We start from the raw sequence: 14,319 nt of genomic DNA, 5'->3' as shown, positions 1-14,319 counted from the left end.
GAGCAGTTTTTGTTAAGCAGTAGGGTCAGAAGCTAGATTTAAGAGGGCACTATTTACCCTCTAAATAAGTGAATCTCTGCTGAATTAGAAGCAGTTAAGGGTAAACTACTCATAGTGAGAGTCTAGCTGTCATTTAAATGACAGGAAGATGTAGAACAGTAACTTAAGGAATGAAAATGCAACATTTTGGGGGTTTGTGTTTTGGTTTTCTTTGCTGCTGCTGCTGCTGCTGTTGTTGTTTTGCTTTGTTTTATTTTATTTTATTTTTTTTTAAGCATGAGAGAACTTAAATATGTTTCTAGGCATTAGAGAGTTAGTGATGTTTAGGATCAGGGTCCCAGAGGATATGCAAGGGAAATGGAGGTTAAGAGCCCAAATAGAGGTTAACTATGATGAGAAGCAAGACTAGCTAATCCTAGGGAGGTTAGAACAAAGACGTAGAAAATGAGTAAAAACTTGTCTTTACAATGTGGAGAGGAGAAGAGATGAGGGAACCTGGGAGGGATTGCTTCAATTTTCTTAGTAAGACAGGAATCAGAGTCACTTATAGAGATGGGTGAAAGTAGGGGTAGAATTTGGGAGAAGACAAAACCCCAGAACCCTTGTTCTGAGAGGAGTGTGACTGAATCTTTTTGATTTTTAGTCTGTAATCTGCAAATTTCTTCATGATAATGTGCCTCTTTTAGTTTAAAGAATATTAATTTATAGGGACCTAGTTAACATGCTTTCCTGATTTCCTTTTATAGTGTTCAAGCACTTGGAAGTAGAAGGAGAGAAGCAGATGGTGGGGGTGACCCAGTGTTGAAGACTATTGGCTTAAATAGTGATACAATAAGGGAGCAAGGAAATCAGGAGTGGAAGCCAGTGCATTGTAGAGCTAACTGACTAATTGTGAAGGGAGAGAAATTAGGCCAGATCAGGGATTATAAAATCATAGAGCTGTAAGAGGTTTTAGAGATAATCTTTTTAATCAGAGTTTGACTACTGGGAAATGGGCTGCTCTGGAAGGCAGTAAGCTACTCATTCATCATCAATCAGCAGAAATATTCATGCAGACATTGGGCAAACAGACTTTACTCTGCCATTAACTTCTCTAATGTTGGGCTTCCACTTTCTGGACCTTGTAAAATGATTCAATCAGGCTATTGATGTTTAAGTTCTAGCTCTAATGTTTTAAGTTGTTCAGGATACCATAGACAAGATCTCTGCCCACCGAGAGGAGACTGATGCCCTCTGAGCTCCCTTTTTTCACCAAGTTGCTGTGATTCCTTCCTCCCTTAGCCCAGCCTCCCAGAAACAAACACTCTGGCCAAGATGCTAGCCTCCTTCTGAAGAGAAATCGTTCTGAATTACTAATAGGAAATGTTGGATTTGTTCCTGCTTTGCCCTCATTTTTTTTCTTCTTTGTCAGGTAGGAAAATATCCCAAGTAGTCCTGTTGTGTGCCTGCATTTATTTCACAGGTGACCTGCCTGCTTGGTTACACCTACAATGTCTCCCTCTCCCCTATCCTGTCTGTAAATTTTCTCAACATCTGCTAAGGCTTCATACACAGAAAATGCACAGGACTTCTGTTCTTTCTTATTTTCAGCACTCAGGCTGTTACTGTCTGCTTTCTGGGTGATATTGTAATTGAGAGGGATTGTTTTGTCAAGTTGGTTGACGACATTGAAAAAATAAATTCCTTTTAAGTTGTCTTTTTGATAGGACTTTGTGAGGCAAGTTGTGCCTTCCATCTGTTCTTCTCTGGTTTGGCATTTCATCCCTCCTCTGGTGTAGTGCTCACCCAGAGGACTGGGTCCAATCTTGAAGCCTTCTCTCTGATAATCATCTGTGTCACTCATATTTTCCTCTACCGTGGGCTCAGGTCTAGAGAGAACCTGAATTTAGCTCATTTTTAGCCAGAGATATCCAATGACTGCTACAAACAATAAGCCCCTAATAAGCATTTGAGCACACAAAAAACATGCAAGGAAGGTTCTGTTACTGCATCTATTTTATAGAAAATTAAATGGAACTCATACAAGTTAAGTGACCTCCTCAGGGAAGGAAACAAATATTTATTAAATGCTTATATTTGAGTCTTAAAATAAATTTGGCAAGTGGGTATTATTTATTATCCCCGTTTTACAGTTGGGGAAGCTGAGGCAGACAGAGCTGAACTTCCCAGCATTAATAGCTAATTAATGCCTAAATCTATTTTGGAACTCAGGTCTTCCTGACTTCCCCACATCTTATCTATTGCCACAGTTGCTGCCTCTGGACCATAGAGCTAAGTGGAGGTTTGAAGCCAGAGCTGGCTCTCAGGTTCAGTGCTCTATCCACCCTCATGTTACCTTTCCAAGTAGTGCTTGGCTAATCAGCAAGGTTGAATTCTTCTGTCCTTTAGGGAAAGAGATGACTTTGGAAAGTATCTTTAATGTTTTCTTCCCCAGGAACTTTCATCTGAACTCCCAAGATTTAAAAAGATCTTAAAAACATCTCCAGCTAACCCCAAGATAGCACAGCGAAAAGAACTATAGCATTTTAAATTGGATATTCTTCTGTGGTAAATTAAGGTTTGGGGTTATTTTTAAAATTTTGTTATTTTGGAGGGAGGTGAGCAGGATCATCTATGGAGAGATTCTCTGATGGTGAATTATGTGAAAGATTGGACATTTGTACAGTGAGTACCTAGCACATAGTTTTTTTACTTAATAGATATTTATTGAATTGAAATTGAGTTGTTGTTTGGTGAAAGTAGGTCTGTTGTAATAGCATTAAAACAGTGGCGTGTTAGTAAAGATTTAACAACTAACTTTCCAAGAAGAAAAAAATACGCATGACATAACCTTAAGTTTAATGTATATTATTGATATTTTATTCAAGTTTAGCCAAACAACAAAACAATAAATCAAACTCTGATCTGTAGTGTCTATTGATTTCCAAGGCCTAAATTCTTACCTTGAAAATTTAACTATTGGCTCTTGAGAGCTGGTCGGCTTCTCTCTGAATAGAAGGGACCTCACACATTCTTGCAGGACTCAGCCCTGAGAACACCATTCTCTCAATCATCAGCTACAACCTGTAAGGCATCTGTCATCCATGGATTTGTCTAAATAGGATCAAGCCTGTTTATATTTTTTTAAGCTGAACTACCTTTGAAAGGCAATAGAGTAGAATTATCTATCAAGGAGTGAGAGATCTGGGGAAGGCTTCTTGATGAGGTACCTCTTCAACAAAAGGGAGGAAATGGATGAAAAAATCTATTCTAGCTATGAATGGTAACTTGTGTGAATATAGGAGGTATGGCATCAAAGAAAGTAAAGCCTCCGTTTGGCAGCACTCCTGCTATCAAGGAGACCTGAATTTTAATCTCTTCCTCTGTCTGAGTTTCAGTTTCTTCCAGTATAAAATAGGAACCTACTCTTTTAGGCAGGGGGCTATAATGAATAGAAAGGGTTGGCCTTGGAGTTGAAACCTTGTTTCTGACATGTATCTACTAGGTTACCTTAAGCAGATCATTTAACTCCTTAGTGTCCCGGAAAGCTCTCTAAGATTATTATACAGTAGAAGGAAGCTGCTTTTTGGTATTGGTGGAAGGAATTTCCACACTTGAAACTTCTCACTGTGATGAATATCAAAGATCAAAATCAGAAATAAAAAGGAAACAAAATTCTTTTTCTACATATTCCTATATACCCAGTTACTATGATGAAAGAAGACTGATTTTACTTGGTCTTCTTAAATAAGATCATTAAAGGGTGGAATCTAGAAAAATAAAAGAAGGGACCCCAAAGGGAAACCTACACTTAAGGAGATGTTGAAGGAAGAAGGAACAGCAGCAATGTATGACCCCTTTTGGGGGATGTTGTTGAGAATGATCTTGATCATGATGGCTTGGACTAGATATCCTCAGAACTTGTTTCCAACTCTGAGATTGAGTAAAATCACCTAAAGACATTACAGGATGCCATGAAAGCAAGGCAAGAAGCATTTATTAAGAGTTATTATGTATCAGACATCAAGGATCCAAATTGGAACCAAAAGAAAGAGGGTTCCTCTGCTGGAGGAGCTTATCTTCTGATGAGGGAAGATGAAAAACCGGTAGGAAGGTGCTAGGGTGATGAATTCAGGAATCAGGACCTGGAGCTCTCCCCAAAGTAGTGGCCTTAGAATATGATTCACCAAGAGGAGAAGAAGGATGGGATGGCAGAAGGATGTTCTAGTGAGTTAAAATTAAAGGTAAAAGTGGATGTTGCAGGGTGAGAAGGGCTCACATGCTGAGCATATGTCCAGAATGAGACAGTAGCTGAGGCGTGGTGTTGAACCCTGGGTGGTCAGAAGTAGATCCAAGAGGAGAAACAAGGTGGTTTGGCCCTCCTCACACCCAAAGGGGAGCCTTGGCAGGAATTCCACCAGTGGACAAAGAACAGTCATAGAAGTCAAAGGAAGAGAATATCAAAGAGAGGGCAGGGAGGGATCAGAAGCCTGCACAGAGTGATAAGAGTGGGGTGCATTTGCAGTAACCAAAGGGAAAAGGCTAGTGGAAATGCTCCCCCAAGGGGCTCTAAGCACACCCCACCAGCACAATGCAGATCTGGAATGATTGTCACTGTCCAGAATGATTCAGAGAATTTTGATTCCAAAAGCCAGTAATCAGAGTAGGTACTTAGGGAGGCCCTAGGAATATGCCCTGGAACTGCTGTGTGGTGCTCTGAAGGAGTTAATGCTCCTAGGCTCTCCCTGTCTGTCTTTCTCTCAGAGAAAGTAGTCATTTGAGAACTAATCTCCTAATTTGATGAGCTGTATACAAGCAAGAACATAAAATCCAGACAGAATGTGCAGGCGAATGAGGCTCACATTAAGAAGCTCTTCTCCCAGACTGAAGCTGGAGGTTAACTGTAATGAATTGACTCCAATCACTCAAAGCCTTTTAATTAAACAATTGTGTTTCCTTTAGAGAGGCAGCCTGATGTAAAAGATAGCGTGCTAGACTTGGTATTAGGAAAACCTGGGTTCAGATTCCACCTCTAAATGTTAGACCCCAATTCAAATCCTGTCTTTGAAGCTTACTAGCTGTTTGACAATGAGTAAATCATTCAAACTCTGGGTGCCTCAGTTTCTCCCTTAGTACAATGAGGATAAATATACCCATAGCACCTATCTCATATAACCATTTTGAGGATCAGATGAGATGGTGTATTTCAGGCTGTATACACCACTACATAAATGTCATGAGAATGAATCTGATTTCATAGATTTGGGGGACTCCTGGTATAGGAACTCCTTTCACCAATTCAGATCAATAATGCACCTGCAGCTTAGCCTTAGGGAGTTTCCTGAGACACTGACAGATTATCAGATTTACTCATGATCATAAAGTCAGTATGTGTCTGAAGTAGGTCCTCAGTCCAAGGCTTCCTGACTCCCAAAGTATGCCTTCCACCCAACATGTTTTGCTTCTTCCTTAAGTTATTTGTGGTCATAACTTGGAAAGAGCTGGGTTATTTTACACAATTTTAGGAGAACCGTTCATTTCTGATGAGTAATATCAATATTTGTTGTCATTAAAGTGATAATGAGTCTGGATAACTGACCAATGAGGCAAATGAATGAGGATGTTTCTCATGTTCCCTTTGGAAGAAATGCATGTCCTCTTTTTGGTCACTGGGGCTTGCTGGACTTAGTGTGAACTTGGATACATCATATGTCTTTGAACCTCAGTTTTCCCTACTTGTAAAGAGAGAAGGCTGCAGTCTGAGACACAGGTATCCTTTTAGCTCTGCCATTCTGAGGGTTGTAGGTTTCATCTCTCTGGCAGAACCTACATAAAAGAGGACCTCTTGGTGAACATTTTCCATCCCCTGGCTTTAGCCTCCTAATTCAGAAGCTTAGCGCTTCCACGGAAATCAGGGCAAGGCAGCGGCCCACATGGGAATGAAGTATCAAATCCCCAAGAATTTTAGTTTTGCGTGGGTCATTTTGGTCTGCTAACAATGCAGTGCTCCTGAGGTGCTTCATACATGTGGATTGAATGCCTTTAAGGAGCAGGTCAAGTGAACCATGGGTATATTTATTTTCCTAAACCCTCTTCCATTGTATTTATCTTTAACAGCCAACCAGTTGCCACAGTTAGTTCAAAATAAAGACATTAATGAGATTAACAGGAGTAGCTAAAAGCATCTCTATCCCTTTAAACTTGGATGTACTTTCCCATAAACACGTCTAGAATCAGGGGGAAGAGTAAATGCTCAAATAGAGTGATATGCATTTAGGGAACATATGTGGCCAAAACAGCTCACTTCTGATATTCTAATACTTGATAAATGTCCATTCTCCTCTCGTGATATCTTTATGCTATTTCCTAATGGCACAACATCACTGTTTGGCTTACCACAACTTGGACCCATTTTCTGCCTAGTCTGGCATCTCTTCTTAAGTGAGTATTTCCACTGTAAGATGCCATGGCCAACGTGGGGGAAAGAGGGACAAAAAGTATTCTTTTCTACTTTCTGAGAAATGATGAATAATTTCATTTTGAGACTGAGAATATTTTCTTCACAAAGCTGCCTCCTTCCTCAACAGACTCCCCAAGAATATGTTTTGCTTTTAAAGGCAAGCTTGGTGATCCTTTGGCAAAACAATAGTTACTTACCATATAATTCTATAAAGCACAGAAACTTTGGAGAAATATACTTAAGGTTCATTCATTATGATTGATGTTAACTCAGTGGAATTGATAAGACAATGGTTATCTAGTTTAGCATGTGAGTTCTCTAGTTCAGCACTATGGCCCTAGTGATATAATGATTGGTTTATACTCAGACTGGAATGATGTAATTGTAATGAGTCATATAAACTGGGACAGACTCAGAGAAGATAGAGGACTGGAGGCTGGAGCTCAAACTCTTGGACTCGGAGAGACATTCCATCTTCATCCTGGTGCTGGCTCTCCTGCTTTCCCCACTGAGACCAAGGCCCTCTGAAGGGTCTCCAGAAAGCTAGCCCGGGGCCCCAGGCAAAGAGACAGACTGGGAAGGAGACAATAAAGACTTTTGGGCTTTATCCTTTGCTATTCTTGTGGTGATTACTCTGCTGAAAGGAAGGCTGGTCCCCAGACCTCCAGAAAGCTAAATCAGAACATTACATAATTCCATTTGGTTTAATTGAAGAACTCTTTCATATATCCTAAAGGGGTTAAAAAAAAAAAAGGTATGAATATCATTATACTCCTTTAAAATCACAAAATCTCACATTTCATTGTCTCTGTTATCTGTCTCTAAGTCTCTAATACCTTCTTATTTTATTTCACCAAATGGGCTGGGTAAAATCAATTAGCCCTTACTCACTATACAACCACCACTTTTCCACTACATAAATGTACATGTTGAGTTGAATGACACCATAGGGCTATGTCACTCAATGAATATTGTTTTTTTTGTTTTGTTTTGTTTTTTTGTTTTTTTTTTTTCCTTTCTTAGAGCACTTCTGAGCTTTCTTTTGTCTCATAACCTACCTTATATTCCCTATTTATCTGGTGTATGATGCATCTGTGTCCCTGTCCCATCCTTCAGTAAAATGTAAATTCCTTTTATCTTTATATCAGAAGCACCTAGGGAAAGTCCTTGAAAATCAAAGGACTTAATGTAAATCTAAGCAAATGTAATTTGTTAAACTATGAGTAATCCTGTTTTGGATGCCAAAGGGGATAAAAAGTGTGTGCCTGCCTTTAAGGATCTCTAAGTTTAAGAAAGAAGGCAGGATTCATAGAAGAACAATAGAGTCCCAAACTGTGTGATCCTAACTGTTAAATTCTCAGAGAAGAGGCAGATAGATCACTATGCCCTGAAAAGTCCGGGAAGAATTGTTGGTGATAAAGTCCTGGGTATCAAGGTGGGCATTGGCAGAGAAAGCCTGAAGCACTGATAAAATTATAATACTCCCATAAACAAGCAGGGAAGGGCATTAATAGGATCATCTCATCCTTAATTAAGCCTTTTGTATTTCAGTAGGACCTTTGTTCAAGTGGAAAAGTGAAGGTCTTTGGATATTCTACCTTACAGTATCCAATCAGAAAACCAAGTTATGATGTCAAACCCAGGAGGTTAAATTTCCCTTATAAATCTGCCTACAATCTACACCATCTTTATTAAAATAACTTTTTAGCCCACCAAGGAGTCCTGCTTTATGGTGTCTTTCTTCTCACCTCCTCCCTACATACCTCATGGTGTCTTTTTCCTTGTTATAGCTAAAGTAACTCTCTTAGGATGTTGAATCCCTTTTACAATTAGCCTACTAGTCAATGGTATGATTCCCTTCCCTTGCTATCCCTTTTGGGATCAGTCTGGTAAACTGGATGGATTTAGCCTGCCTGTCAATGGCATTATTACCATTTACTGCCTTTCTCCTGGATAACTGAATTCCACTAGGGAACTTGTCTTTTCTACTCTTAATTGCTAAAACCCCTTTTCTTGCTAACTGTAATATTCTTTCTACTGCTCTCCTGAATCTATTTTAAATTTACCATTCCTGGTGTTTACTTTATCTCTTCATTTTGTCCATAACCTCTTTTGTTAATAAAAGTAAATGGCAAAGAGACCCCCATTGTGAATTCTTCACAGGTAGCTAGTGCCTTGTGCCTCATATTTCAAACTAGGAATTGCTCTACCCCATCAATTGTTGTTGTTGCTCATCCTTCCTTCTTGAAGAAGACTAATTACATCTTAAGGGTGATGTCTTGACTTGCTTATAAAGAGTGGGCCAGAGTCACACAAAGTCATCAGCTTCACTCTTTCCTCCAGAGTTCTCCAGTGGCAAGACAAAGGTCAAGATGACTGGTAATGGCTCAGGATGCATTGGGCTAAATTAAGATCTTTCCCAAGTCTCAGTTTATCTGAGGTCTCATCCATACAATGACTAAGAGATGGGGAAAGAATTGAGATAAAAGATACTTCAATTTATAATCACAAAGATAACTGTATGGGAGTGGAAGACCCTCTAAAATTTCTGGCTAGAACAGAAAACAATTGCTATTTACAGTCTTTCTAAGCCATCAAATCTAAAGTTTGAGTTGGGGCTTTTATTCACCAATGAAAACTAGATTAATTTGGGTTTTAAGGTAGAGTCAAATAGCTCCATTTAAAACACAATGAGTTTTTAAAAGCCTGTTTTTTTCAAGAAATCAAAAATTAAAATCACACTAGACAAAAAATAAATTGTCCCAGTTTTTTTTTTTTTTTTGATTGATATAAATAAAAAGAAGGAAAAAAAAAACCTCCCAATAATAGTATTCCCAAACTTCTGCTTGAATTGCATGTTGGGTCCCCAGAAGGCAGTGACTACTACTACCTGCTAAAGATGATTAATACAAAATGTTCTCCAAAGAATCTCGCTTATTCCTTCAGGGAAAGATTCATAAAGGCTTATTGTCTAAACCAGTTCTAAAAATGGACCAACCTCTCCTGAGGGTCTTATAGATTAAAGCTTCTTAAACTGTGGGTCACAACCCTTGGCCACAATAAAGGGTTTCTAAAAGCTCTACATCCTACAGTGTCAGATGTTCTTCCAAGATTTATTTCTTTATGTAAAAATAAATAAGCCTCTCCATCTCATTAGTATGCAAATTTGCTTTCATCTTTAATAAATGGTAAATTTTTATGTACACCAAAGAATTGTTTTAAAATAATTTTTTATGACTTATTTCCAGTAAATGTTTGATTTGTAAACTTATTTTATATACCCGGAATTATATAAAAAATTCTCAGGTAAATGGGGGTCTTGAGTGAAAAAAGTTGCTTTAGATTTCTACATATTCCAAACCAGTTGTGAAAATTTTACAGTTAGAGAATGACTAATTTAGAAGGATAGGGAAGAAGGTAAAAATTGGATGATATATCTATTTACCTTCTGTGCAGCTGGGGGAGTTTTCTGCTGTTTTCTTTGCTCTATTGCCTAAACACAGCCACTGTTACCTTTGGCAAAGTAAGTGTTACAGAATTTTCACATTGATTTCTAGTAGAATTGGCCAAGTTTTAAAGGAGATGTTTGTTTTTTGTTTCTTTTTCTTTTTTTATTAACAGAAAAATTATAATCTGATTTTTACCATTTATCTCTTTAACCTGGACAGGCCATTTAATCTTTTCTGAGTCTCACTTTCCTTATATGTAAAAAAGAGGTGATGTTTGCACTACTCTCTGATAGCATTGTTATTAGGAAAGCAGTTTGTAAACCTTTAAGTGCTGTAGAAATCCAAATTGCTGTTCTCCTTTTTTTTCATTATTAGTATTATTGTTTCTACTTCTTCTACCACCACTACCATTTACCAATTACCTCTTTGCATCCAGCCCTTAATTTTAAGAAAGATAATCCCTTTAATAGGGAATGAAGGAGGTATCAATTTCCCATGGGAATGGTTCCCATTGGATTCAATTGTTCTGTTCTCAGTATAGACTGCTGCTTCCCAATTCCCTTTCTCCTCTCCCCACCTGGCAATTACCATCTGCAGTTGGCAGAGGCAGAGTCTTAAGGAGACTTCAGGATAGTATCCTAGATGACTCATGCCAAAACTTCAGTCCCATCTGATTTGAGCAGAAGTGATAATACTACTTAGGATAGAGACACCTGAGTAGTTATCAGATCAAAGTGACATAAGCAACATGAATTCTGAATATAGAAGCACCTTTCTTGCTTTATTTTTTTCTATATTTTCTATATTTCTACATTTTGCCTATATAGCTATATTTATTTATATTTTAATGTGAAAAAAACAGCTCAGCCTATTTGGGACTCTCTCCCATCTGTGTTCTGCCTGGTATTTTTCTCTCTGAGGTGAGATTATTTGACAAAAGCTTTTTCCTCCTCTCTGGACTCAGCTTATCCCTTAGAACAATGAAGGAGTTAGATTAAATCAAGAAGTCCCTTCCAGGTCTCACAATTTAAGATTCCATCTCCACTCCCCACTCCTTTTGTAGGTTTCCACCACTACTTTTCCCTTATGAGTGTAGACAATTTTTCAGGCAAGTAAACAATTTCCATCTGCATATCTTCTCAAAGATGTGAGCCAGCCAGAGAAGTTGTTCTCTCTGTCTCTGAGAACAACCAGGGCTTCAGTAAACATCAGCAATTGGATGATTCTCACCAGCTGTTCTATCCCTAGCACTCTCCTTACCTCCTCATATACAGGATGCATACCCAGTAGCAGAAGGCCATTGCCTTCCCCAGTGACGGTGGTTAAGTATCACCTGGACATGCTCAGATGCATGGGTGCAAGTCTGTATAAATTGGCTGGAACTTTGCTGTAGTGATACCTGCTCCCTTCCATTATCAGAAGGTGGAGGTACCGTGTGGATCATCATCTACAACCTGCACAGAGGAGAGAGCGGAGCAGGGCTATGGCTTCCTACACTCTGGAGAAGGAGAACAGGGCTCTCTGGATTTCAGAGAATATATCTTGAGGGAACTTTTCATAACTCTCCTTTCTTAGGTGAAGAATCTGAATTTAGGGACTCACACAAAAGTTTAGAGAGGAGCACAGACATCATAGCAGGGAAACATCATAATAGCATTTTCTTTAGTGCAGCAAGATACACTTTTTCCACTCCTGAGACTTTATATCTAAAAAGCCCCTGGTGGTCATTGACCTCAGGGGACCCTGCACCAATAGTATAAAGGTAGGAATTCTATCTGTAGTTTAGAGCCAAATGCATAGGTATGTCTAATTCTAAAAAAGGCTTAAAGTAAGATCTAATAACTAATAGAAATAACAATTAGCTAAGTTTCTTGTCTGTAGACTAGAGTGCTGTTTATATATATATATATATATATATATATATATATATATATATATATTCTAATGAAGTCTGGGATCCCCTTCTTAGAATATTAGTTTTAAATGCATAAAATGAAATGTGTAGGAGTCCAATTATATTACAATACAGTTATACTTAAAAAAACAGTTCATGGATTCCAAGTTTAAAAAGCCTGCTCTAAATTCTTCTTAAACACTGGCTGATCTGTATTTCTATATCATATTTTGTTTTAAATTTGAAAGGTTCTACTCTGACCAATGGAGGTCTACACTTGCATAATCCTGTGAAGAGGAAAATTGAAGGGGACAAAGATTATGTCTTTGATAAGAGGCTCAGGTATAGCGTCCGTCAAAATGAGAGCAACTGTCGGTTTCGAGACATTGTGGTGCGGAAGGAAGAAGGATTCACGCACATTCTGCTATCCAGCCAGACTTCTGACAATAATGCCCTGACACCTGAGGTAAGAGAGAAGGCTCCAAGGGGTTATGGACTAGGCTTGATGGTCTTGACACTTTGATCAAGACATTTAATGTCATTATCTTTTTTCTTAGCTGCACAAAGAGTAGTTTTTATAAGGGTAAGACAATTGACTAGTGGGAAAAAATCAAAACTATGAAAAGATTGTGTTTTGTTTTTTCCCACAAAATCAGAGCTGAAATGGGACCTTGGAAGTCTAGATAAATCCAAAATTGGTTAGTAAATACTTCTGTAACATTTCCAACAAGTGGTCATCCAGCCTACATGTGAAGGCTCCAGTGAGGAGGAAGTCACCATTGCCTTTCTTTAATGGTTCTACTAACAAGTTTGTCTCCACCTGTCTCCCTTACGTGAAGCCTAAATCTCCCTCACAAGACAAATCTAGAAGCATTTATTAAGCATCTACTATGTGCCAGGCACTATGCTAAGTGTTGGGGATACAAAGTAAAACAAATGAAGTGCTCATTTCTCTTCTCCAGAAGCTCATAGTCTCTTGGCCTCTTTCACCCATTATTCCCAGATTCCTCTTCTAGAGCCAAGTAAAATCAATCCATTCTGTCTTCCCTATGACAGCTCTTAAAATACTTGAAAATGGCAATTGCCTTCCTTCTAAATCCTTCTCTCTTAAAGCTAAACAGCCCCAGTTTCTTCAAATTGATTCTTACTTGAAAGTGATCTCCAGGCTCTCTCCAACTCGGCATTTATTAAGTGTCTGTTTATATGACGGGCTTGGTGATGAGTTTAAGGAATAAAATAAAGGTAAGCAATACTCCCAGCTCCCAAGGAGCTTTGTCTAATGGTGGAGATAACATGTAAATAGCTATATACAGATAGCATGTGTACAGGATAAATTGGAATAAACAACTAGGAGACATCCAGTTTTTGAAGACCTCTAGAAATGGTCTTCTGAGGTGGTGCATTCTACTTCTGGGTAGCTTGATTGGTAAGAAGTTTTTCCTTACATCAAACCAAAACTTACCTTTTGTTTACGATGCTAAAACCTCTGTTGCCAGACTAGGTCTTTCTTCTATTGACATCCATTAAGTATCTTGAAGACATATTTCACAGTCCCAAAATCCAAACACATCTAGTTCCTTCAACTGATTCTTGCATGTCATGACTAGGTCTTTCCCAATCTTGATTTTCCTTCAATACATTGCCTTCATTTTTTTCTGAAAAAATGGCTGAACTGAATTCGGTACTGCTTAGCTCATTCTGAACTTCTGAGACCACCTCAGCTTTCTAGTGACCTCTCTTACTGTGGACTCTCGTTAAGCTGGAAGTTACAAACTTTGTCTGGCCATCTCCCTTTCCCCCTCCTTCTTGGACATGTACAATTATATTTTGTACTCATTTAGACTTTCTTTTACTTTACTTTTATCCCAGTTAATATGATCAGTAATTTTATTAGACTTGGCCTGTCATTCTAGATTGTCAAAATCATCCAGTATCCTTAGCTATCCTTCCAAGTTCCCTGCCATCTATAAATTTGACAAACATACCTTCAGCAAAATCATTTTTTGAACAGGGCAAAGGTGAGCCTGTCGGGGAGATCCACAAAGACCTCCATTCTTCTCTCCCCATTAACATCAACAAGTTTCTATGTTTTCTAAGTCCCTGATCCCAATTCCCTTTTGGATTCTTTTCTCTTCTATGCACAGGGGAAAATCTACCTTCTGATACCACTTCTTCTAAATATTCCCTCTCTAAAGGGGTGGTGGGAGAAAGGGTGATTTCTCAAGGTCTTCTGGCTTGACTGCTACTGAAAAATACCCCAGGGATTTATCTGGCAATGATTTCTCTCAGGCCAACTCCCAGAGCTGAGATTCACCCTTTCCTGTGGGCAAGTGAAGACCTCAAGTATTTTTTTAATACCCCATCCTTAAAGTACAGTTTAATGGAGAAGAAACTTCAAATAGCATAAAGAGACCAGAAATGTTGTTACTTGTATTTCCCAATCTTCAGTTCTCTCCTCAATTAAAAAAAAAAAAAAAAAAAAAAAAAAAGGTTAGACTGGATATTTTCTCAATTCCTTCCAGTTTCAACATTCCATA

At 38.5% G+C, this 14,319-nt stretch overlaps 1 protein-coding gene across 2 annotated transcripts in view; it reads left to right on the top strand.

Annotated features, from left to right (window-relative positions):
• CDYL2 (chromodomain Y like 2) overlaps nucleotides 1–14,319 on the top strand; it is a 260,330-nt gene that overhangs the window by 199,982 nt on the left and 46,029 nt on the right. For both annotated transcript variants that reach the window (XM_074286590.1, XM_074286592.1), the window contains one exon: nucleotides 12,031–12,248. In XM_074286590.1, the coding sequence (XP_074142691.1) occupies nucleotides 12,031–12,248 (218 nt within the window). The remainder of the gene's footprint in view (nucleotides 1–12,030; nucleotides 12,249–14,319) is intronic.

Source organism: Sminthopsis crassicaudata, chromosome 2 (assembly GCF_048593235.1).
Source record: "Sminthopsis crassicaudata isolate SCR6 chromosome 2, ASM4859323v1, whole genome shotgun sequence".
Lineage (NCBI taxonomy): Eukaryota > Metazoa > Chordata > Mammalia > Dasyuromorphia > Dasyuridae > Sminthopsis > Sminthopsis crassicaudata.
This window is presented reverse-complemented; position numbering and strand designations above follow the sequence as displayed.